Source organism: Betta splendens, chromosome 2, assembly GCF_900634795.4.
Source record: "Betta splendens chromosome 2, fBetSpl5.4, whole genome shotgun sequence".
Taxonomy (NCBI): Eukaryota; Metazoa; Chordata; class Actinopteri; order Anabantiformes; family Osphronemidae; genus Betta; species Betta splendens.
In genome coordinates, this window is record NC_040882.2 from 3,532,632 (window position 1) to 3,550,245 (window position 17,614).

The window sequence follows — 17,614 nt, forward strand, 5'->3', positions numbered from 1 at the left end:
ATGGTCATCTCGGCTGGAGGAGAAAAAAAGTTTTTAAGAGCTGGAGGACTCCCCTAAGGTTTGGCGTGCCACGCACTGCACGGGTGGGCCCCATGAGTCCGGGGAGTCGAGTGGCCTCCGAGGCCACACGTCAGTTCACTCCTTTGGGGAAGAAAAGGCGCTTAACGGGCCTTCAGACTTGATTGATGAGTGGGCCTGGTGCCGTGGTAGCCAGCCATAGGTGGACACTGCAACGCCTTCCATAGGTAATCAATTTATGCCATTGGTACAGACAGAAAATGCATGAATTACTAATGTGGAAGCAGGTGAGAGTAAAATAGAAGTTACAGGCGGTGACAGTGTTACGAGGAGCTATTGAAAGCATAAATCATATTTGGTTTCACATCGTAGAGGGACCTCATGACAAAACAGAAACTCTATGCATCTTGAAAAACTACGATTTCCAGGCCAGGTAACCAGGCAGATGTGGGGCTGATTACGCCGTCACATCTGATATAAACTCTGTACCCGTACCTGATGTGTGCGTGTGTGTGTGTGCGTTTGTCAACCCACTTAGTCCCAGTGGATCAAGTTAACAGCTGGATCATCAGCATTTGTGAAGCACGTCACATTTGAGAACTAAACTACTTCATCAGGATGGATTCAAAGTGCCCTAATCAGAGATGGATGGCCTGATTGGTGCGCCTGCTGATAGACATACATGCTATACATTCATGTGCTTGCACAGAGGATGCGTTGGCAACATAAATCAATGTCGCCACATGCTCTAACACGGTTAATCCCAGTTACAACAACACAGCCTCCTCGGTCTGATGTATCGTGCTGCCGGCTGCAGGAAGCAAAGCTGAAAAACCTCAGTGAATAAATGTAACGCAATGTAAGAAAGTAGAACAAGCTTCCCCTGGTATCAGGATAGATCATGCACATGATTCTCCTTCCCCCGTTGGAGGAAAACAACTCATCTCTGGACGAGCCTATGCTATTTTTCATGGTCATGGTTTCAGACACTTAATAATGAGATTAGTTTTTCCATTTTTTACAAAAGATAAAAATGCAAGTTTACGTGTTTTAATGTCAAGGTCTTTAGGATGTGTTGTAAGGGAACTCCTTTCGGCTTTAGTTTTTACGCTGGATGTCCTTTCTGATGCTCTAAACACCGTTACAAACAGCCGGGCTTTATGCTGTATTGTGAAAGTGAAACACCATGAAACACTGACTGAGAGTAAAGAAGAAAGACTCAGCAGATCTAAACTCCGGGCGGACGGCCTGTTGCCTGAGCTGGTTAAGGTAAAACAGAACTCACCACTACCAAGATGCAATTCAAGAAACCTTTGTGAATTCAGTCAACCAAAATAGAAAACTTCATTCTCGCTGGTAGTTCAGAAAAGCTCACAATATCGGGGGGGCAGAGAGAGACGCTCCATCACCTCAAAGCAACACATACAGGCACACAGTAACATCCTAAGACACAAACCCAGACGTGCTCAGACGTCGCGATCACACATACGCGCTGTAAATGTCACCGAAGAACGCAATCTGTTCCCTTTGCTCGGTGCGGCAGGAGCAGCAGGACGCCGGCAGTGTTTTCCCCACGGAAGCTGTGAGAGGCATTGGGAGAATCGGTTTACACGCACCCACCCATAAATTAACCTGAGGCTAAGAAGTGCTTGTAATATCTGACTGAAGGGTTGGCTGTGCTACGAGGAAATCCCACAAACTATGAAGCTGAACCTCGCAGAATAAATGCAGAGTCAGGAGGACAACAATATCAGCCTGGTATCAGAGTACAACACCAGCGATAACATGCTGGGTCTGTCCCAGCGCCCACATTAGGGGTCTTTAGTGCTCAAGTGCGCGTACAACTGCCACCTGGTTTAGGAGGCAAATGTGTCCCACTTGTGAGAAATGCCAACAATCTGCGCCGATAATGTGTCACTGGATGGAAGGAAGCATGGTTAGATGCCAGGTTTGACACAGCAAAGCCACTGAAGAAGCTGTAATAAGTAGAAGAAGCAGATTAACAGTGTTGAAAGAATTCATGACCTGCTCCTGTTAACATGAACATGCGCAATAAAAGGAAACCAAGCTCAGGTTAAGGATGATAACAGAATAATCTAGTCTTCATTACAATATGATGTGTTGAAGAAACTCTCTTCCAAGTGATCACGTTTGCATGTTGTCTGTGATTCTAGTCCGTGTTGTGTCTAGGTTTGTCTGTTATACAGTCCACTGCTCAAATGTCTGTGTGTTCAGTAACCTGTCAACTCTCAACTGTTATTCTGTTAGCTGGTTCTGAGTTTGATATCTGTCTATTATGTTGCTGTGAGCTCTTTGTGACCCTCTGTCCGTGAGTTTAGCTTAGCTTTCTGGCTAAGCAGTGATTTTTAGTTTGTTATTCATTGTTTTCTCTCTGTTGTGTGTAAATGATGACAATCTAAGCAGCAACGAACTGTATGTGATGCAGAACTTGCCATTTATTGCCAACTCAATGACTGTAATTTAAAAAAAAACAATAGGAAAGACAAAAAATTACAGTAAATCATTTCTTTCTCATTTCTGTTACTTTCATGGTTGTGAAATTGGGTCCTTCCTCTGTTTATCGGTCTGGCCTGAGCTCAAGGTGAGCTGGCCTCAACTATTTGTAGTACTTTGTGACAGATGTAGTATTGCTGCAAAATGTGTACTTTTGTTATTCTGATGTGGTTCCAGGCTATAGATTTATTCTTTTTTAGGAAAACTAATATTAGAAAAGAACTGATATTGAAGGTACTGTATCAAATCAAAATCACATCAAACTAGAAAACTAAAATTGTGTTGCTCTTCTTTTCTACCATCTTGTGTCTATGAGACCTTGAATGCATACACAGCAATGTGGGAATCAGAGTTTGCATGCAAACACGCGGCTTTAATCAACAGCGAGGCTCCACAGAGTTCCACTTCTTTTGAAATCACTGTTCGGAAGATCATATAAATCATTGTGAGTCACGAAATCTTTAGGAAATGCCATTAAAATGCAATATGCATACATAATGTATCCTGCAGAGATGATGCGCTCCCTTCAAAAAGGCATATGATCTCAGAGCACTGTTACACAAGCCTCCGCCAAGCGCAGCCAGAATCCAAATTGTTCAGTCTCGTGGACTGTTCTCGCGACGCAAAGCTTCGTACGTTCGCGGCTAAGATCTGAAGGTTTCACAGTGTTCACGCGAAGCCGTGCAAGACAAGACTGGGGCGAGAGGCTCCATTATTTATTTGTGTGTGTGAGGGCGCTTATTGTCTGGCCTAGCTTGACTCTGCCTGCAGAAACATGAGGCCGATGCTGCTACTCACACAGTTTCCCTTTGAGTTCCCTCAACGGACAAGAAAAAAACAAGGTCTCCTTGTAACAGGATTTAATGATGAATCTAACGATTTGCAGCCTTAACTGATGAGGAGAACATCAAGTTCATTTGGTTTACAGTTTATATCGCCAACCCAACCCAACAACCACAAACCATGCACAAGTTGCTGGGGTGGCAGGAGTAATGGATGTCATGTCTATTGTTGTTTCTTGAAGAAATGCCACATATTGTGTTATACAAAACTGAGTTCTGGTTTATGCTAAGATTTGAACTTTCACAATTGCACCCGGTTGGCTTTCAGCTGTGTGGGAGTTAATAACCTCCATAGAGCGATAAAAACTGATGCATTTTAATAGACAGTGTTTTGAGCTTCTGAGCATTCATTATCATTCATCTACAATAACAGGAAGAAGAGAAGTCTGATTATTACACATATCTCGCTTCAATTTACCTCTGAGGATCACGAAATGGAGGTGCACGTGTAAGCGACAGCCACAGGACAATCTCAGGACGCCAGACTCAAAACAGCGCTCGCTAATAAAGCTATTTGCAGCTGGTAATGAGATGGCAAAGGTGTGAATGAGGAGAAATGTTTGACACAGTTTGACTCTGGTCGACTCAGAGGGAGGAGGGGGGGCGGATGTAGAGGATCGGTCGCAGACAACAGCCATCGCTCTCGGCCCCCGTGCATCTGCCGCCATAATTTGCGATAATGACGGCGTCCCAGCAGGGCCGCCCTGCGCGGAGTGACTCGGAATTGATTTAGTGCATTAATTACGCCCCTGTTACGCCGGTGTCATGGACAATATTTTACAATTTGATAAGCAAAAGACGCGCCGTGGGATCGCTTTGATGAATGGCGAGGGTTCGGTCACGCCGCGCTTTTATGATCGTACCTTTTAATTTTACGGTAATCACTTTGCCCCGACCACGGCGTGGAAGCAGCAAGACTTTAATTTCACCTCCGAGACCTGTGCTCTGCACCGTGTCTGCTTTGATCAGGCTGACAAAAAGCAGCCATGCAGCTCACACACACACACACACACACACACACACACACACACACACGAATAGGTAAAGAGGACTGCATGTCAGGTTATGTGCCTAGTGTGTTTGTATGTGCTTTAGGCAGACGTGTATGTAGCATGTATGGTTCATTCATTTGTCCCACGTGAATATGTATGTGTGTCCGTGCATCTGTTCCCTTTCTCTGGCCTCTCCGCAGCTCTCTCTGCTATGAAACAACAGCTCTCCAGCGCTGGAGGCTAGACAACCAGGAGCCCAGTAATGAGCAAGAGCTGTACCTCGGTCGTCCCCACCACCGAGCCCCCCTGGGGGCACCAGACACCCGAGCAGCCAAACTGAGGAGCTGCAGCTCTCACAGGAGTCCAGTCCAAAAGTGGCACATCCAAATTCTCACTTTTGGTTTGTTTATCTTTAGGGGTTATAAAAAGTTGGCAACTCTGTCAACAACAAGTACTGTATGCTGGTTTAAATGTAACTTTAACATCTGTCTGTAGCAGCCATTTTACAGCTGCATGAGTTGTTTTAATATAGCGAAGTCTCAAACTGTATGATCATAAGGAGGCAATATATTATAATTATCACGTCCTATATTAGTATTCAGATGGTGGGCATCTGGGCCAGAGGGTGCAGATCACCCATATGTTTAAGATTTAGAAGTAGCAAAAGTCACCACAGCCAAAGTGGCAGCAAAGTTCAATTAGGATCGGTTACGCCAATGAATTTGTAAAGCTGTTATTTTTTTTAATGCAGAAAGCAGATTTAGGAAGACTTTTGTAATTACCTATTGACTCAGAAGACAACAGCTTGCTATGAAAGGCTTCAGATCCTAGACTGATAACAGACGATTCACATAGCTCTAATATTTGAAAGGACAAGCTTTGCTGGAACGCGCTGAAGAGCAAATTGACTAGTGTGGAATCGCTATCGCCTGAAATTGTTTGTGAAAGTGCACGTGAATTAGAAAATCTCTCTCAGCCTTGAAGGACCACATAATGCGTTACAGACCCTACTATTCACTAACTTTGTAGACGTTCACTGGCGCTGTGCTGCTTTTTACAGTATGACCGACAGGATGAAACCACTCGGCTAATGGCACTGTAGTGTGTGTGAAGGGCACAAGCACACAAAACCTGAAATTAAAATAATTGCAATAATTACGTTGGCCCGCTTCACTGCCGTTCTGCAAAACAATCATTGAAAGACACAGATAAAAATGTAAAAAAAGATTAAAAAAAAGGTTAAATGTCATTTTTAGTTTAAAATTTTTTTAAGTAGGAAAAAGTCTTAAGTTAAAGGTAAATGTTTTACAGCTTCTTTGGTCTGAAGACCTCAGCTTCAGAGGAGGCAGCGAGTGAACCCACACTGGAAGATGTGTCACACCAGCTATGCTCAGCTTAAGGAACCTAATTTGAGTAAACTGTTAGACTTCCCTTCTCTTGGACTTGGTTGTCTCCATTACCCAACAATTACTGGGCGATGAGATCCATCGGGGTGGTGCCACGGCGATCTGAAGCTGGCTGCTGCATGCAGGGTGCTAATTTTCCCAGTGCTAACAGCTGTAATTACAGCCGACGCTGCCGAGTGGCCGCAGGGCACAAACAGCTTCCCGCTTTCAGGCGTCATTCCCAGCCTTTTTACGAGCTCCGCAGCTGGTTACGTTGCTAACGTCACGCCCCCCTGTTTCAGCCATCGCCTGCGCTGGTTGTGTCATTGTTTCGCAAAGAGCCATTGCGCCGCGTGAAGCACAATAGTGTGAAATATCTTTGGAGAGAGGGATGAGCGAGCGAGAGACTGGAGCCCTTGACCTCCGCGCTGGCCTTGTCCTCCCTGGTGCTCGGCCTCTTCATGCAAATAGCATCTCTCGCCGTGAGAGGAGGACTCTCCTCAGTCCCAACAGAAGGGCCTTCGGGAGAATGCTTGTCATGTGGAACTAATTGGTGGAAAATTACACAAAAAACAAGAGCCAAATGAAAACAATCTGATCTGAGACGCTGAAGTGACTTTTCAGTATGTGAGCCAGTGTATTAGTGTTTTCCCTGATTTGTGACTGGTTCTCCCTAACAGATACTTATACTTGTCTGGAAAGAGTTTCCACCAGAGAATAATAATAATTATGTCTCACAGCTACTGTGCCTTTCTGAAAAAAGTCCAAAATATGTTATCTGGAGATTTATAGCATGAAAAATCATGGCAGGGATGTCAAAAACTCCTCCAGATGTTTTAATACAGGGAGACGTATCATTTCATAGACTCATACTGTAGGTGAGATTCAGTGAAGTCAACGTTTGTGTAACCTGATCCACATATACTGTACATAAGGCAAAGGAAGAACATCCCTCCTCTGTCTCCGACTTTTCTTAGAAACAAAGCAAACATATTTTAACTGTACAGGGACAGAAAACACTGGCAGCTTCTCCCTCCTCTTATTCTTTTGTTGTGCATATAGGAGAATGACAGCGCAGTCAGGTGGAGACAGACGAGACACAGTGGAGCTCCTTTACAATGAGACATGTGAATAAAGCAAAGACACCAGGGAAAAAGTGACTTATTTAGACTTTTAAAACCCCAAAACTTGAACTTTGGGTGGGTTCAGTTTAAAAATGACAACAAATTGCTTCTCCACGGTTGAAGTTGCAAATATCAGAAGAAACTAAACCTTTCAAAGCCAGATTTGATTTATTTTCTAAGTCAATAATAAAAATTAGATTTTGCGATTGACAGTTAGAAAATCAGCGTACCTCAAAACACTGCTGTGTGTCTGGAGGACGTGTTTGAAAAGAAAACTGCGAGAAGCTGACCCACAGAGCCTTGGTAAGGGTATACGAACTTTGCACACGAGGCAGAAAACATGCATCTTCACATCCGCTATGGCTCCGAGGATAGCTGAGCTGCAGACTCACTCACACTCTCAGAACCGCAGCTCTAGGACATCGTGAAGCCTTCAGTGTGAGAAGTTTCTCTTTAGTCTTTCTAGTTTTTTGGAAAGAAATTGGGAATGAGTGCTGGTTGACAAAGACTCGTCTCTTCCCCCTCTGTCTTTCCCTGCTGATGTTTGCTAGAGATACACTCAGCAGAGTCTATGTCTGCGTGTCGACTGAGCACAGACCTCAGAGACCATGTCATTCATCTCTTTGTTGCCGTGTTTCTATCGTTAACTTGTGACGTATTCCTTCCTCAGAGGTGAAGTTTGAGACTTTAAAACACACACACACACACACACACACACACACACACACACACACACACACACACACACACACACACACACACAAACACACACACACACACACACACACACACACACACACACACACACACATGCTCTAGCTTTGGCCTGCATCCCTGCCTCCGCATTATGGACGGACATCCCCCGTCTCCCGGCTCTCAGCTGTAGCTCTGGCACCGTGCCCCGCGTTAGCCGCCAAATTGATCCAGCTTTTTAATGAAGAGTCCTTCAGCCTAGGTGACATCATTAGCTGGTTGCGGGCAACTGTGGGTCACTTGGCGCAGCTCCTCGTTTCACTTCTGGGAATATGGGTCACTGTGAGTGACAGGCGGACAGTGGCCAGGGGAGTCGGGTTCGCCAGGCGGCAGCATCCGGTGGCACACGACTCAATTCTATCAAATGAAAGTACTCGAAGGCCCGAATTGCCTTAGTGAAGCGTGAACGTCGTGATCTGACTCTGGTCCTTTCCTCATTAAGGATGATATCACAAAAGCCAGCTCTAATGGTCTCATATGATGTATGTTCTTAAACTAACACTATGATATGTTGAATAAAATGTGACAAAAAACCTCTATGAGATTTAAAAAAATCAGATCACAAAAAAATCTAAAAGAAAATCTGAAAAAGTCTCAAATGTTGCTGTAAGTTACAAACCTGCTACAATAAGAAAGATGGGTTGAACATTTTCCACAACTTTATCACATAACTCTTTTGTTTGAAAAACGTGCCCTGACCCCACCGATGCAGGCCTCTCAGCTGGAGAAGATAAATGCCACAGACCTGGCTTAAACCTCCTTGTCTGTACTGTTGTGCACTCACAGAAGGGCGGCGGAGGATAATGGTCACGAAGAGCTGGACCTGAAGACTCTGCTGCACCATCTCATCCATCTATGTGTCAGCATCTCACTAGGCAAAAATCACCAACTCTGTCTGTCCCTCCTTCCTCCTTCCCTCTCTCTCTCTGTCACACACACACACACACACACACACACACACACACACACACACACACACACACACACACACACACACACACACACACACACACACACACACACACACACACACACACCCTGCAGCATGGTAGCTGAGCATTGTAATTTTAGCAGAGCAGCTGTTTTTGCCTGCCATAAAAGTGACACCCCTCTAGCTCTTCTCTGGCTCCCTCCTCCTCCCTTTACTCCATCTTGTCTCTTTCTCCACATCTACCCCGTGTCCAACCATTCGTCCACATACACTGTATTTATGTTTTTAACTGAGCGAAAGGGGTCCCAGCACAGTTAACCGTTCTCATTGTGCCCGCAGCTTGGGAAGTTTCCGCTGGAAAGCGCACACTGCATGTACTGTATACATGCTTACATTGAACTTTGCGTGAACTGATGTGTGTGCGGTGATTAAAGTGGCAAGCTTACACTAAGTTAATTTGGGTTTCAGCATGACGCTGTTTTAATTGAAAGTTAAAATGAAAACATAACGTTATCAAAATAAATGCCTTTACAGCGCAGAACTCCCAGCTTAAAAATGAACATAGGATCTGATCTCCCATTACCAGCAGGGTGACGGCAACACGGTTGCTGCAGCAACCACACAAATCCCAAATGTTGACCCCACTCGCATCCACTTAACAATCCCCCAGATGCCTAATTGTTTCTCTAATGACGCCGGGCTTAATGGAACTGTTTATGGTATTCATTTGATAGCGATGGCCCAGTAGTTAGACTACACCTCACTTCATTAAACAGCGGGTGGGGGGGGTGTGCCTTGTGGCATGCACGGTATATGCGCATGCAATAGTAGAAGGGAATTTTTTAAGAGCTGCCAGTGATACAAATGCATACACAAATGCGGTTGCCTTTCTGTTGCTGTGAGGACAAAGAGTGCCACATACGCGCCACAGCCTCTTTTCTAGTATCATAACTAAATTCATAAAATATCCAACACTGGAAAACACTGTCCTCACATGATTTGTTCATGTGAGTACACACAGAGACATAGAAATCCACTACACGTCCAGTAAATGGTCACATTCTGAAGCTTTTCATTCACAGTGCTGCTCTTCTGCCTGAACTGTCTGAAATGGAATTTCTACCATCACCACTTACCATTAGTGCCATCGTCACGGTCTGGTTTAGCGCTGTACTAGCAAGGGGGTCCAGTGAATATGAATAAATGCCTGAAACACTAAACTCATCACTGGTTACATCCAGTTACAGTAACAGTAAACTGACCTGCTGTTGTTTTGACAGCAGGTGACGATTTCTTTCAAGTAGCACGTGGAACTCTTATATTTAACTCGGTTTTAAGTCTTCAAAAGAAGTCACACTCGAACATGCTCAGACAATTTCATGAGGACCTGACTTCTTCTTTAGTCTACGAGTCTGAGAGTTGTGAAAATGACAAAGCCACTAACCTTAGTTATAAACTGGCAGGAAAAAATTCAGCTGTGATCATGCTTATTACTTTGCTTATAAGGTGACAGCAAGAGAAATAAACACATAATCTATATAACCAGTGATGCCGATGCTTCCATTCGTGTCGCTATCCATGGTGCTGGAAAGTTCCACCTTTTATCACATATTTCCATCTATAATGCTGCAATAAATTACCATTTTTAATTGTGAACATTACATTTGCAAGGACATTGATAACAGTAAGTGAATTAAATATCTAAACATGCTCAATCTAATATACTGTGTGAATAGTATTGAGGAAATAAAATAGTGCTCTTCGTCAGAGCATGTTTTTATCTATAAGCTTGTAACTGTTATTACATTCACTCACTATTTACCATATTTTATATTTTTCCAGCAATTATTAGAATAAAAGCCTCATGGAACCATTCAGCTGCACACGGAACCATTCAGCCCCATTCTGTGTGTCTAGCTCTGTCCGTGGTCCTGAAACAGTAACTCCATGTTCGTACCTTCAGGAAGGAAAGGTTGCGATTCCGATCGATATTGGTAATCTCCAGATTACCCATGACAACTTCACAATTCTCGTAGAGCTTCTTTAAGGTGCGGTACTGCTGGTCCAGGTCCGACAGAGTGCTCAGCTTGTTCTCAGTCCCAGGGCAAACTAGAAATAGAAAACAAAGAATATGCCAGTTTAAAGCCCAGTTGATGATGCGGATGTCAAACTATACTACCACATTGTAAAACATGATCTGGGTTGAGGTTACTGTGGCTGCTAGACTCGTTTTCTTAGTAAAACAAGAACCGAACGAGACAAAAGTCTATTAGCTCTGTCTCAACTTCCAGATTTGACTGCACTTATTAGCATGTTCACTAAAGGAACAGTCAGCAGCTGCATGGTTCAATGGCTGCAGTAAAACCAAATCTTATAATTAGGGCAATAATGAACGGGGGGATGAGAGAAAAGAGCAGAAAAGACCAAGAATCATTCAAGATTGTAAAACTTTGTAAAAATGGAGGCAGAGAGAAAGAGACATGAAAAAAGGGTTGAGTGAAAGACAAAGTGAACAGAGGCGATGAAAGAAAGGCTGCCAGATTACGTAAATTGCCGAAGAGAGAGCCGAGTGCTGCAAACATGACCCTGGACAATGAGGGAGCTGCAGGAGTCGAGACTCTGGGAGGGACAAGTGGGGTGAAAGAAGGGTGGATATCATTTCTCCGAGGCAGTGACCTAAAGTCTGGGTCTGGCACCGGTGCAGCGTTTAATCAAAGATATTCAAATTGCATTGGTTGACCTTTACCGAGGGGTTTCACTTGGAGACTTTCCTCGGCTGACGAGATTAAAGGACTTTGAAGATATTATAGCGAGTAGAAATTAGCGGTGCGTTTGAAGGCTGGGCAAATTAGAACAGAGAGGCTTTTTCCTGTGCTTTTAGCCACACACACACACACACACACACACACATGCACACGCACACACACACACACACACACACACACACACACACACACACACACACACACACACACACACACACACACACACACACACACACACACACACACACACACACACGCCACTCACAGTGCATCTCTGTCAGCATGCAGCTTCTGACAAGCATCATCTCCAGAATCAAGTAAAAAGCATATACTCTAATGACCGTGGTGTCTTCGGTGGTGATGGATGCATTCAACCACTGAAATGACTTCCTGCCTTGCCTCCCAAGTCAACCTCTTTCCATTTTTTCTTTCCAGTCGCTCAGCACCCACCCACCAACCCCCCAACCCCCCAGACTCAGTCCTGTGGCCATCTGCTCTGTTCAGCTGGCACCACTGCTATGTTACCAGAGGCATGGATGGAGGTTGGTGTGTGTGTGTGTGTGTGTGTGTGTGTGTGTGCATGTGTGACAGCCACTGTAATGGAGTTTGGCTCAATGTAATTAAAATGCTCATTAAAGTTTGTCAGTGGTTCAACTTTGTGTATTATCTTTGCCAGAAACTGCAACTGTCAATGTTGGTTTTGGGCTTAAGCAGAGAATATAATTTCTGGCAAACAGGTGTCTGAGTCAATGCCTTGCATATGGTTGAAAAAAAGAAATGCTGACATACAAAGAGTCAAAATCACATCGATCGCTTGCTTTAAATAACGTTACTGTGGAATCACAGGCGATGACTCATGTTTTTATCCATTCCAAATCCAGCTTTGGTTTGTTTTTAACCACGACTACACACTTTCTCTACACTCGGCTCACTAAAACTATTGTTTATTTGATAAGGGCTCAGCTGTACCTTTAAGCTGTACCTTTAATTAACTAAACACACTGGGGTTTCTATCTTGCACTTCTGTCTTCCACAGGTCAAATGTCGTGATCCCCACATCCGAGTACAAGCGATTTAGAGGAAAACAGCACATGGGTGGGGGGGGGGGGGGGGTACTGCATACTTGAACTTGCCCTTATTGAACAACATTGAGAGCTCATAAAGTCCTATATTGCTTTATGGATCGCTGGCTGCGTGAGGACGAGCGCACTTCCTCTCCTTTGTGATCTTCCATATCGCCGTGGGTTCAGGCTGCGCGGGACAGAATGGCAGCGAGGGGACCTGGGCGATGGTGATAAATGAGATTTGCTGACCACACACACAGATGAGTTATTAGAGGAGATGATTTAAGAGCGGCTACAAACTCAAAGGAAGTGTGCCCGAGGAACTGAAATTGGCGCGATCGATAGCAGCCCGGCGTTTGTGAGGAAAGGTTAGCGGGCGCCTGTAATAATCTGTTATTGAAACCTACTTGCAGGTGTGTATGTGAAACTTTACAGTACGTCTGCGCGCGGCGGTAGAAGATCAGAGGCGAGAGGTGAGAAGCGAGGGGAAAACAATCCTCAGGAGCCGACAGCACTGACACAGGCAGAGAGAGAGGCAGCAGGTAAATCTCGGCAGAGAAAATAGACATGAGGGAAAAAAGGAGAGGGTAGAAGAAGAGAAGCACGGCATTAGCATTCATATGGACACGCACTACTGTAAATGCTCTTTTCTCTGGGCTCATTTCAGACGTGTCCAGACTCATCTGCGCTGCTTCTTTCTCTCTCCCCGTCTCCTAATTTCTTTTTGCTGCCCGTAGCCACCCATTCCTGACTCTGCCCCTTGTCTTGCGCCTTCCATTGTACTGGCTCTCAGCCGCCGGGACGAACAGTGTAAGTATTGAGCCGTTGCCTTTTTTTTCTTCGCGTTAATACATCGGGTGACACGGGGCCATGTTCACTTGACAGCTTGGTGTGTGTGTGTGTGTGTGTGTGTGTGTGTGTGTGTGTGTGTGTGTGTGTGTGTGTGTGTGTGTGTGTGTGTGTGTGTGTGTGTGTGTGTGGCTGGGGAAAGTAGATATGTGCCAATCAGGACAGAAGGTGAAATGTCTTTACAGTGACTAAAGCCAGGGAGTTGGAGAAAACAAAGGTAGAAGTGGACATATTGGTACACAAGGTGCAAAGTTTTGCAAGTTTTGACTTTAAAAACTTTGGTTAAGGAACACAGATCACAGATACAGTACCAGGCCTAAACCAAGAAACAATAGAGGCTGACTAGAAAAGGTGACTAGAAGGGGTATAAAAAATTTAAATGATTTGTGTCGCACTGTGGCAAAATCACATCTACTTGAAAGATGTTGGTGCCGTCCAACAACAACATTTTGCTGTTTCCACCTTTTATTACTATTTCTATGTGCGCAGCCACAGACGTCACAAACCAGGAAAGAAACCAGAGGAATAACAAAACAACGTGGAGAAGAAAATCTGGAGCAGTAGATCTGTGTCATCCTCCACTTTGACTATGTCTTTGTCAGAAACTATGTACAGTTTTACATCGACAGGTTTATGGGTTGGACATTTGCATATACACCAAATAAAAACAAGCGTCTATGCATTCCTTCAAGTCGTTTTAGGAGATAAAAACGTTCGGCCTCTAATGTCCCTAAATTCAATTACTACTTAATCCTGTTTTACACCATTAGTCCTGGAACACTTGAGAGATGAGGACGGAGCCTGGTCGCGTTTCTAGAAAGAGGTTCAATGTGCGCACGCGTACTGTACACGAGGCGGGTCGGAGCCCATTTCTGATCCACCCAGGAGGTGAAAGACGGAGGCAGACAGTTACCGCCTCGCTTATTCTCACATGACATACTGAGCCGCGTTCATTCTCATTCCTGGCTTCATCCCTTCTCCTTCGCGCCCCTGTCTCGGCCGTGTCTCTGCAGTTCGGGCCTCAGACTGTCTCGTTCCCCCATCACCCTTCACATTCGCTCACTGCGTCGGCCTCGGGACAACAGCGGGCGAGTGGTAAATCTGAATCGGATCCAGGAATGGGCAATTCCACCGCTACCGCCTAAACACTAAACACTGTCATCCTGTGCCATTTGAGGGAAGTTTGAGCACAACAACAGCAAAAGATTTTTTCCCCAGGAGCCCAGCGACTGAGTCCAGTATAATGCAACCGGCTGCTGCTGTGACGTTTTATCAGCACTAAGCAGGTTTATTTCATGCCTAATCCCAACCAAGTCGCTCTGTTTGCACAGTACGAGTGGTGTGTTGATGACAGCTTGGAGAGCAGACAACTGTTTGATGCCACCACACGGCAGGATGGACACCTGACACCGAAGTTTTGGAAGACAACTAATTACATATTTTGAAATTGGGACATTTTAGGGGAGGACAAAGTGCATCAAAATGTTATTTTGAGCACATTTTGGCCGGGCTTCATTTCTTTGAAGGCCTGTTTGAGGGTTAAGATGTGATTTTAGGGCTGAGGTTAGAAATGAGTTTCAGTTCAGATTAGAGCAAAGGTTAGACGTCTGCCTTAGCTGTGAGTTAGGGTAATGATGGTAAGGGGCTGGGAAGGCATTATGTCAATGGAGGTCCTCACTTCCATGTAAGTACAAGGAGGTGTGTGTGAACTGTGGAGGGTGGCCTGTCAGATGCAGAGATGAACCCCTGCTCCAATAGAGGATATAGGCTGAGACAAACATCGGAAAATGTGTTTCCTATAGGTTTCATATACTGTATGTGAATAATATTACATCCACCTATGATGAAGTCAAATATTTCTCTACAGGGATATATAAACTGTTCAGTCAAATGGCAGAGCCTGATCCTTCAGAGCTCCTGAAGATGACAGAAGTTCCTCCAAATGATGTTCCCCAGAGGGATGTTTCGTCTAGAAGACGACAGACATCTTATATCAGGAGGTAAAAAGGAAGCGTAGCACCGCTGTACGTGTTTTATTCATACTGGCTGGTGGGAAATGAATAAATGTGCAATGATTGTGGATTTAAAAAATATCTTCTTAATGACCTCCGAAACTTTTTTTATGTTTTAAAATCTGACTTCACCTAAAAAAAAAACACTACTTGCTCTTTCTTTTGCTTTGATGTGTGCTGGGAAAGCTAATATTAGTTCTGTTTAGACAGTGGCCACAACTGTAAGATCAGAGTTTTGTAGCTGTAATGGCCAACCAAGTGGGTGGCACAAGAAGCTGCAGGGATCAGCAGTGCAATGGCCCTGACATGCGTGTTCAAAGCTCTGGCTCGGGGTCACAGCTGTGGTCACCGGGTAGTTACACAGACATCTGCCCAGCACAGACGCACTGTGGGGACAGTTCACCCAACACACTTTGTTTCATTCTGCACTTTTGTGTTAGCAGGATGTTATGTAAGAAAAACAGCTTGTTTCTACTTGATGAATTGTGCCTGATGCAAAAGTCTCTAGCTTTGGTTTTGGAGAAAACACATCCAAACGCAGCTCATCTCGCGCGGCGGGAGGCAATAGGAGCTTGAATTACGCACCTCCCGGATGTTCGCGTGGGACTGAAGAGGCGAGGCGGGTAGAGCAAATGTGAAACGCAGCGCTTTTTTAGGGGGAGCAGGTCAAAGGCAGCGTGAGGCGAGCGGCACGAGGGCACTCAGGTCCTGTTCCGCTTCAGTCCTGTGAGTGCGTCAGCAGCGTGCTCAATAAAGATCAGAATAGCATGGGGACATTTTCTCCTGCCTGAAGATAAAAATATGACAGAAACAGGTATAGTGGGTGGATGAATGGTAGTGCGACAATAGCTCACTGTCCGTGTCAAACATGGGGGCTGCTGTTTTGGACCACTGCGGCGCGACACACACATTTTCTTGTCACTTTTGCTTCTCAGCTCCGGCGATAGAAGCATTTTCAAAGGGGTCGACAATATGAAAGGAACATAGACGGAACAAAAAGCATCCGACTTGACTGGTGGGTAAAATGGGATGCGTCTTGAGTTTAACATTAATTCCTTCGTCGCTTCAGCAGTCAGCTAAACTTCTCAGCCCGAGGCTGCAGTTGCATCCGAGTGACGCGGAGCGAAGCCACAATCCATCCCTGCATCACTCACACGTCCCACACTGCGGCAGACACACTCCCACACCTGGCGCTAAACGGGCCACATCAATGGCAGCCGGGTGGTACCGGGCCCGCCAGCGCTCAACCTCATCCTCATCATCATCATCATCATCATCATCATCATCATCATCATCATCATCATCATCATCATCATCATCATCATCATCATCATCATCCTCCTCTCTCTGCTGCTCAGAAGCCTCTCTCCACACAGTCCTGAGGTGGTGCTGACGAGGCAGCTCTCTCTCTCTCTCTCTCTGTCTGTCTCTCTTTCTTTCTCTATCTCGCAGATGAAATTAAGAGTTTCGTGCCAAACCCAGAAACACCTACTGTTACAAAATGACTGATAGCACAAATTAAACTCCAGTGTGCTTCTCTTTTGCTTTAAGAGGCGAGCAGGTTGCCCTTGGTTAATAGGATGGTAAAGGTATTACTTAAATATATAAGAATAATTTAAGGCATAAAGGCTCAGTGTGTATTGTGAAATATTACCCATCAACCCCCAGCTCAGGATGTTACAAGAGCAGAAGATTGTGTAGGAGGAATGTGACCTCTATGCAGAGTTCCACCTGACAGGAGAAAGACAGGCTTTGTAGAAAAAAAAAATTAGCCTTATTTTTTGCTTATTAGAGCGCGCCCACTTCCCTGCGAGTTTAACATCAAATTGTCCCTGACAGCTCTGGGTGGCTGATATGGGGCCGGTGGGGTTTCAGCGCCATCAATCATCTCTCAGCGGGGTCCCCTCCCCTTCATGCTCACAGACATCCCCCCGCCGCTCCTCCTCTTGCCTCCTCCGCTACTTTGTCCTTCCCCTGATTTCTTTAGCGATTTGAGTTTGACTCCTTCGCATCTCGTCCTATCTGCATTCTGTCATTTTTTTCTTACATACCTTCGCTGTCACTATGCACTAGGACATCACCTGCTGCGCTGACACAGGTGGATGGCAGGGTCATTTGTGTGTGTGCGTGTGTGTGTGTGTGCGTGTGTGTGCGTGTGTGTGTGTGTGTGTGTGTGTGTGTGTGTGTGTGTGTGTGTGTCAGGCGGAGGTTTAATGACCCATCTCGGACCATTTTCAGCTTCTCTTTGTGGGGAAATGAGGTTTGTAGTTAATGAAGCACAGAAGGACTGCCTGTGATCATGTATATGTTTCTATGTGTGTGTGTGTGTGTGTGTGACTTGTAGTGAGTTGGCTCCAAGCTGAAT

General features: G+C 45.1%; 1 protein-coding gene across 2 annotated transcripts in view; it reads right to left on the reverse strand.

Moving 5' to 3' along the window:
* LOC114843967 (receptor tyrosine-protein kinase erbB-4-like) overlaps positions 1-17,614 on the reverse strand; it is a 195,613-nt gene that overhangs the window by 90,473 nt on the left and 87,526 nt on the right. For both annotated transcript variants that reach the window (XM_029130908.3, XM_029130898.3), the window contains exon 2: positions 10,517-10,668. In XM_029130908.3, the coding sequence (XP_028986741.1) occupies positions 10,517-10,668 (152 nt within the window). The remainder of the gene's footprint in view (positions 1-10,516; positions 10,669-17,614) is intronic.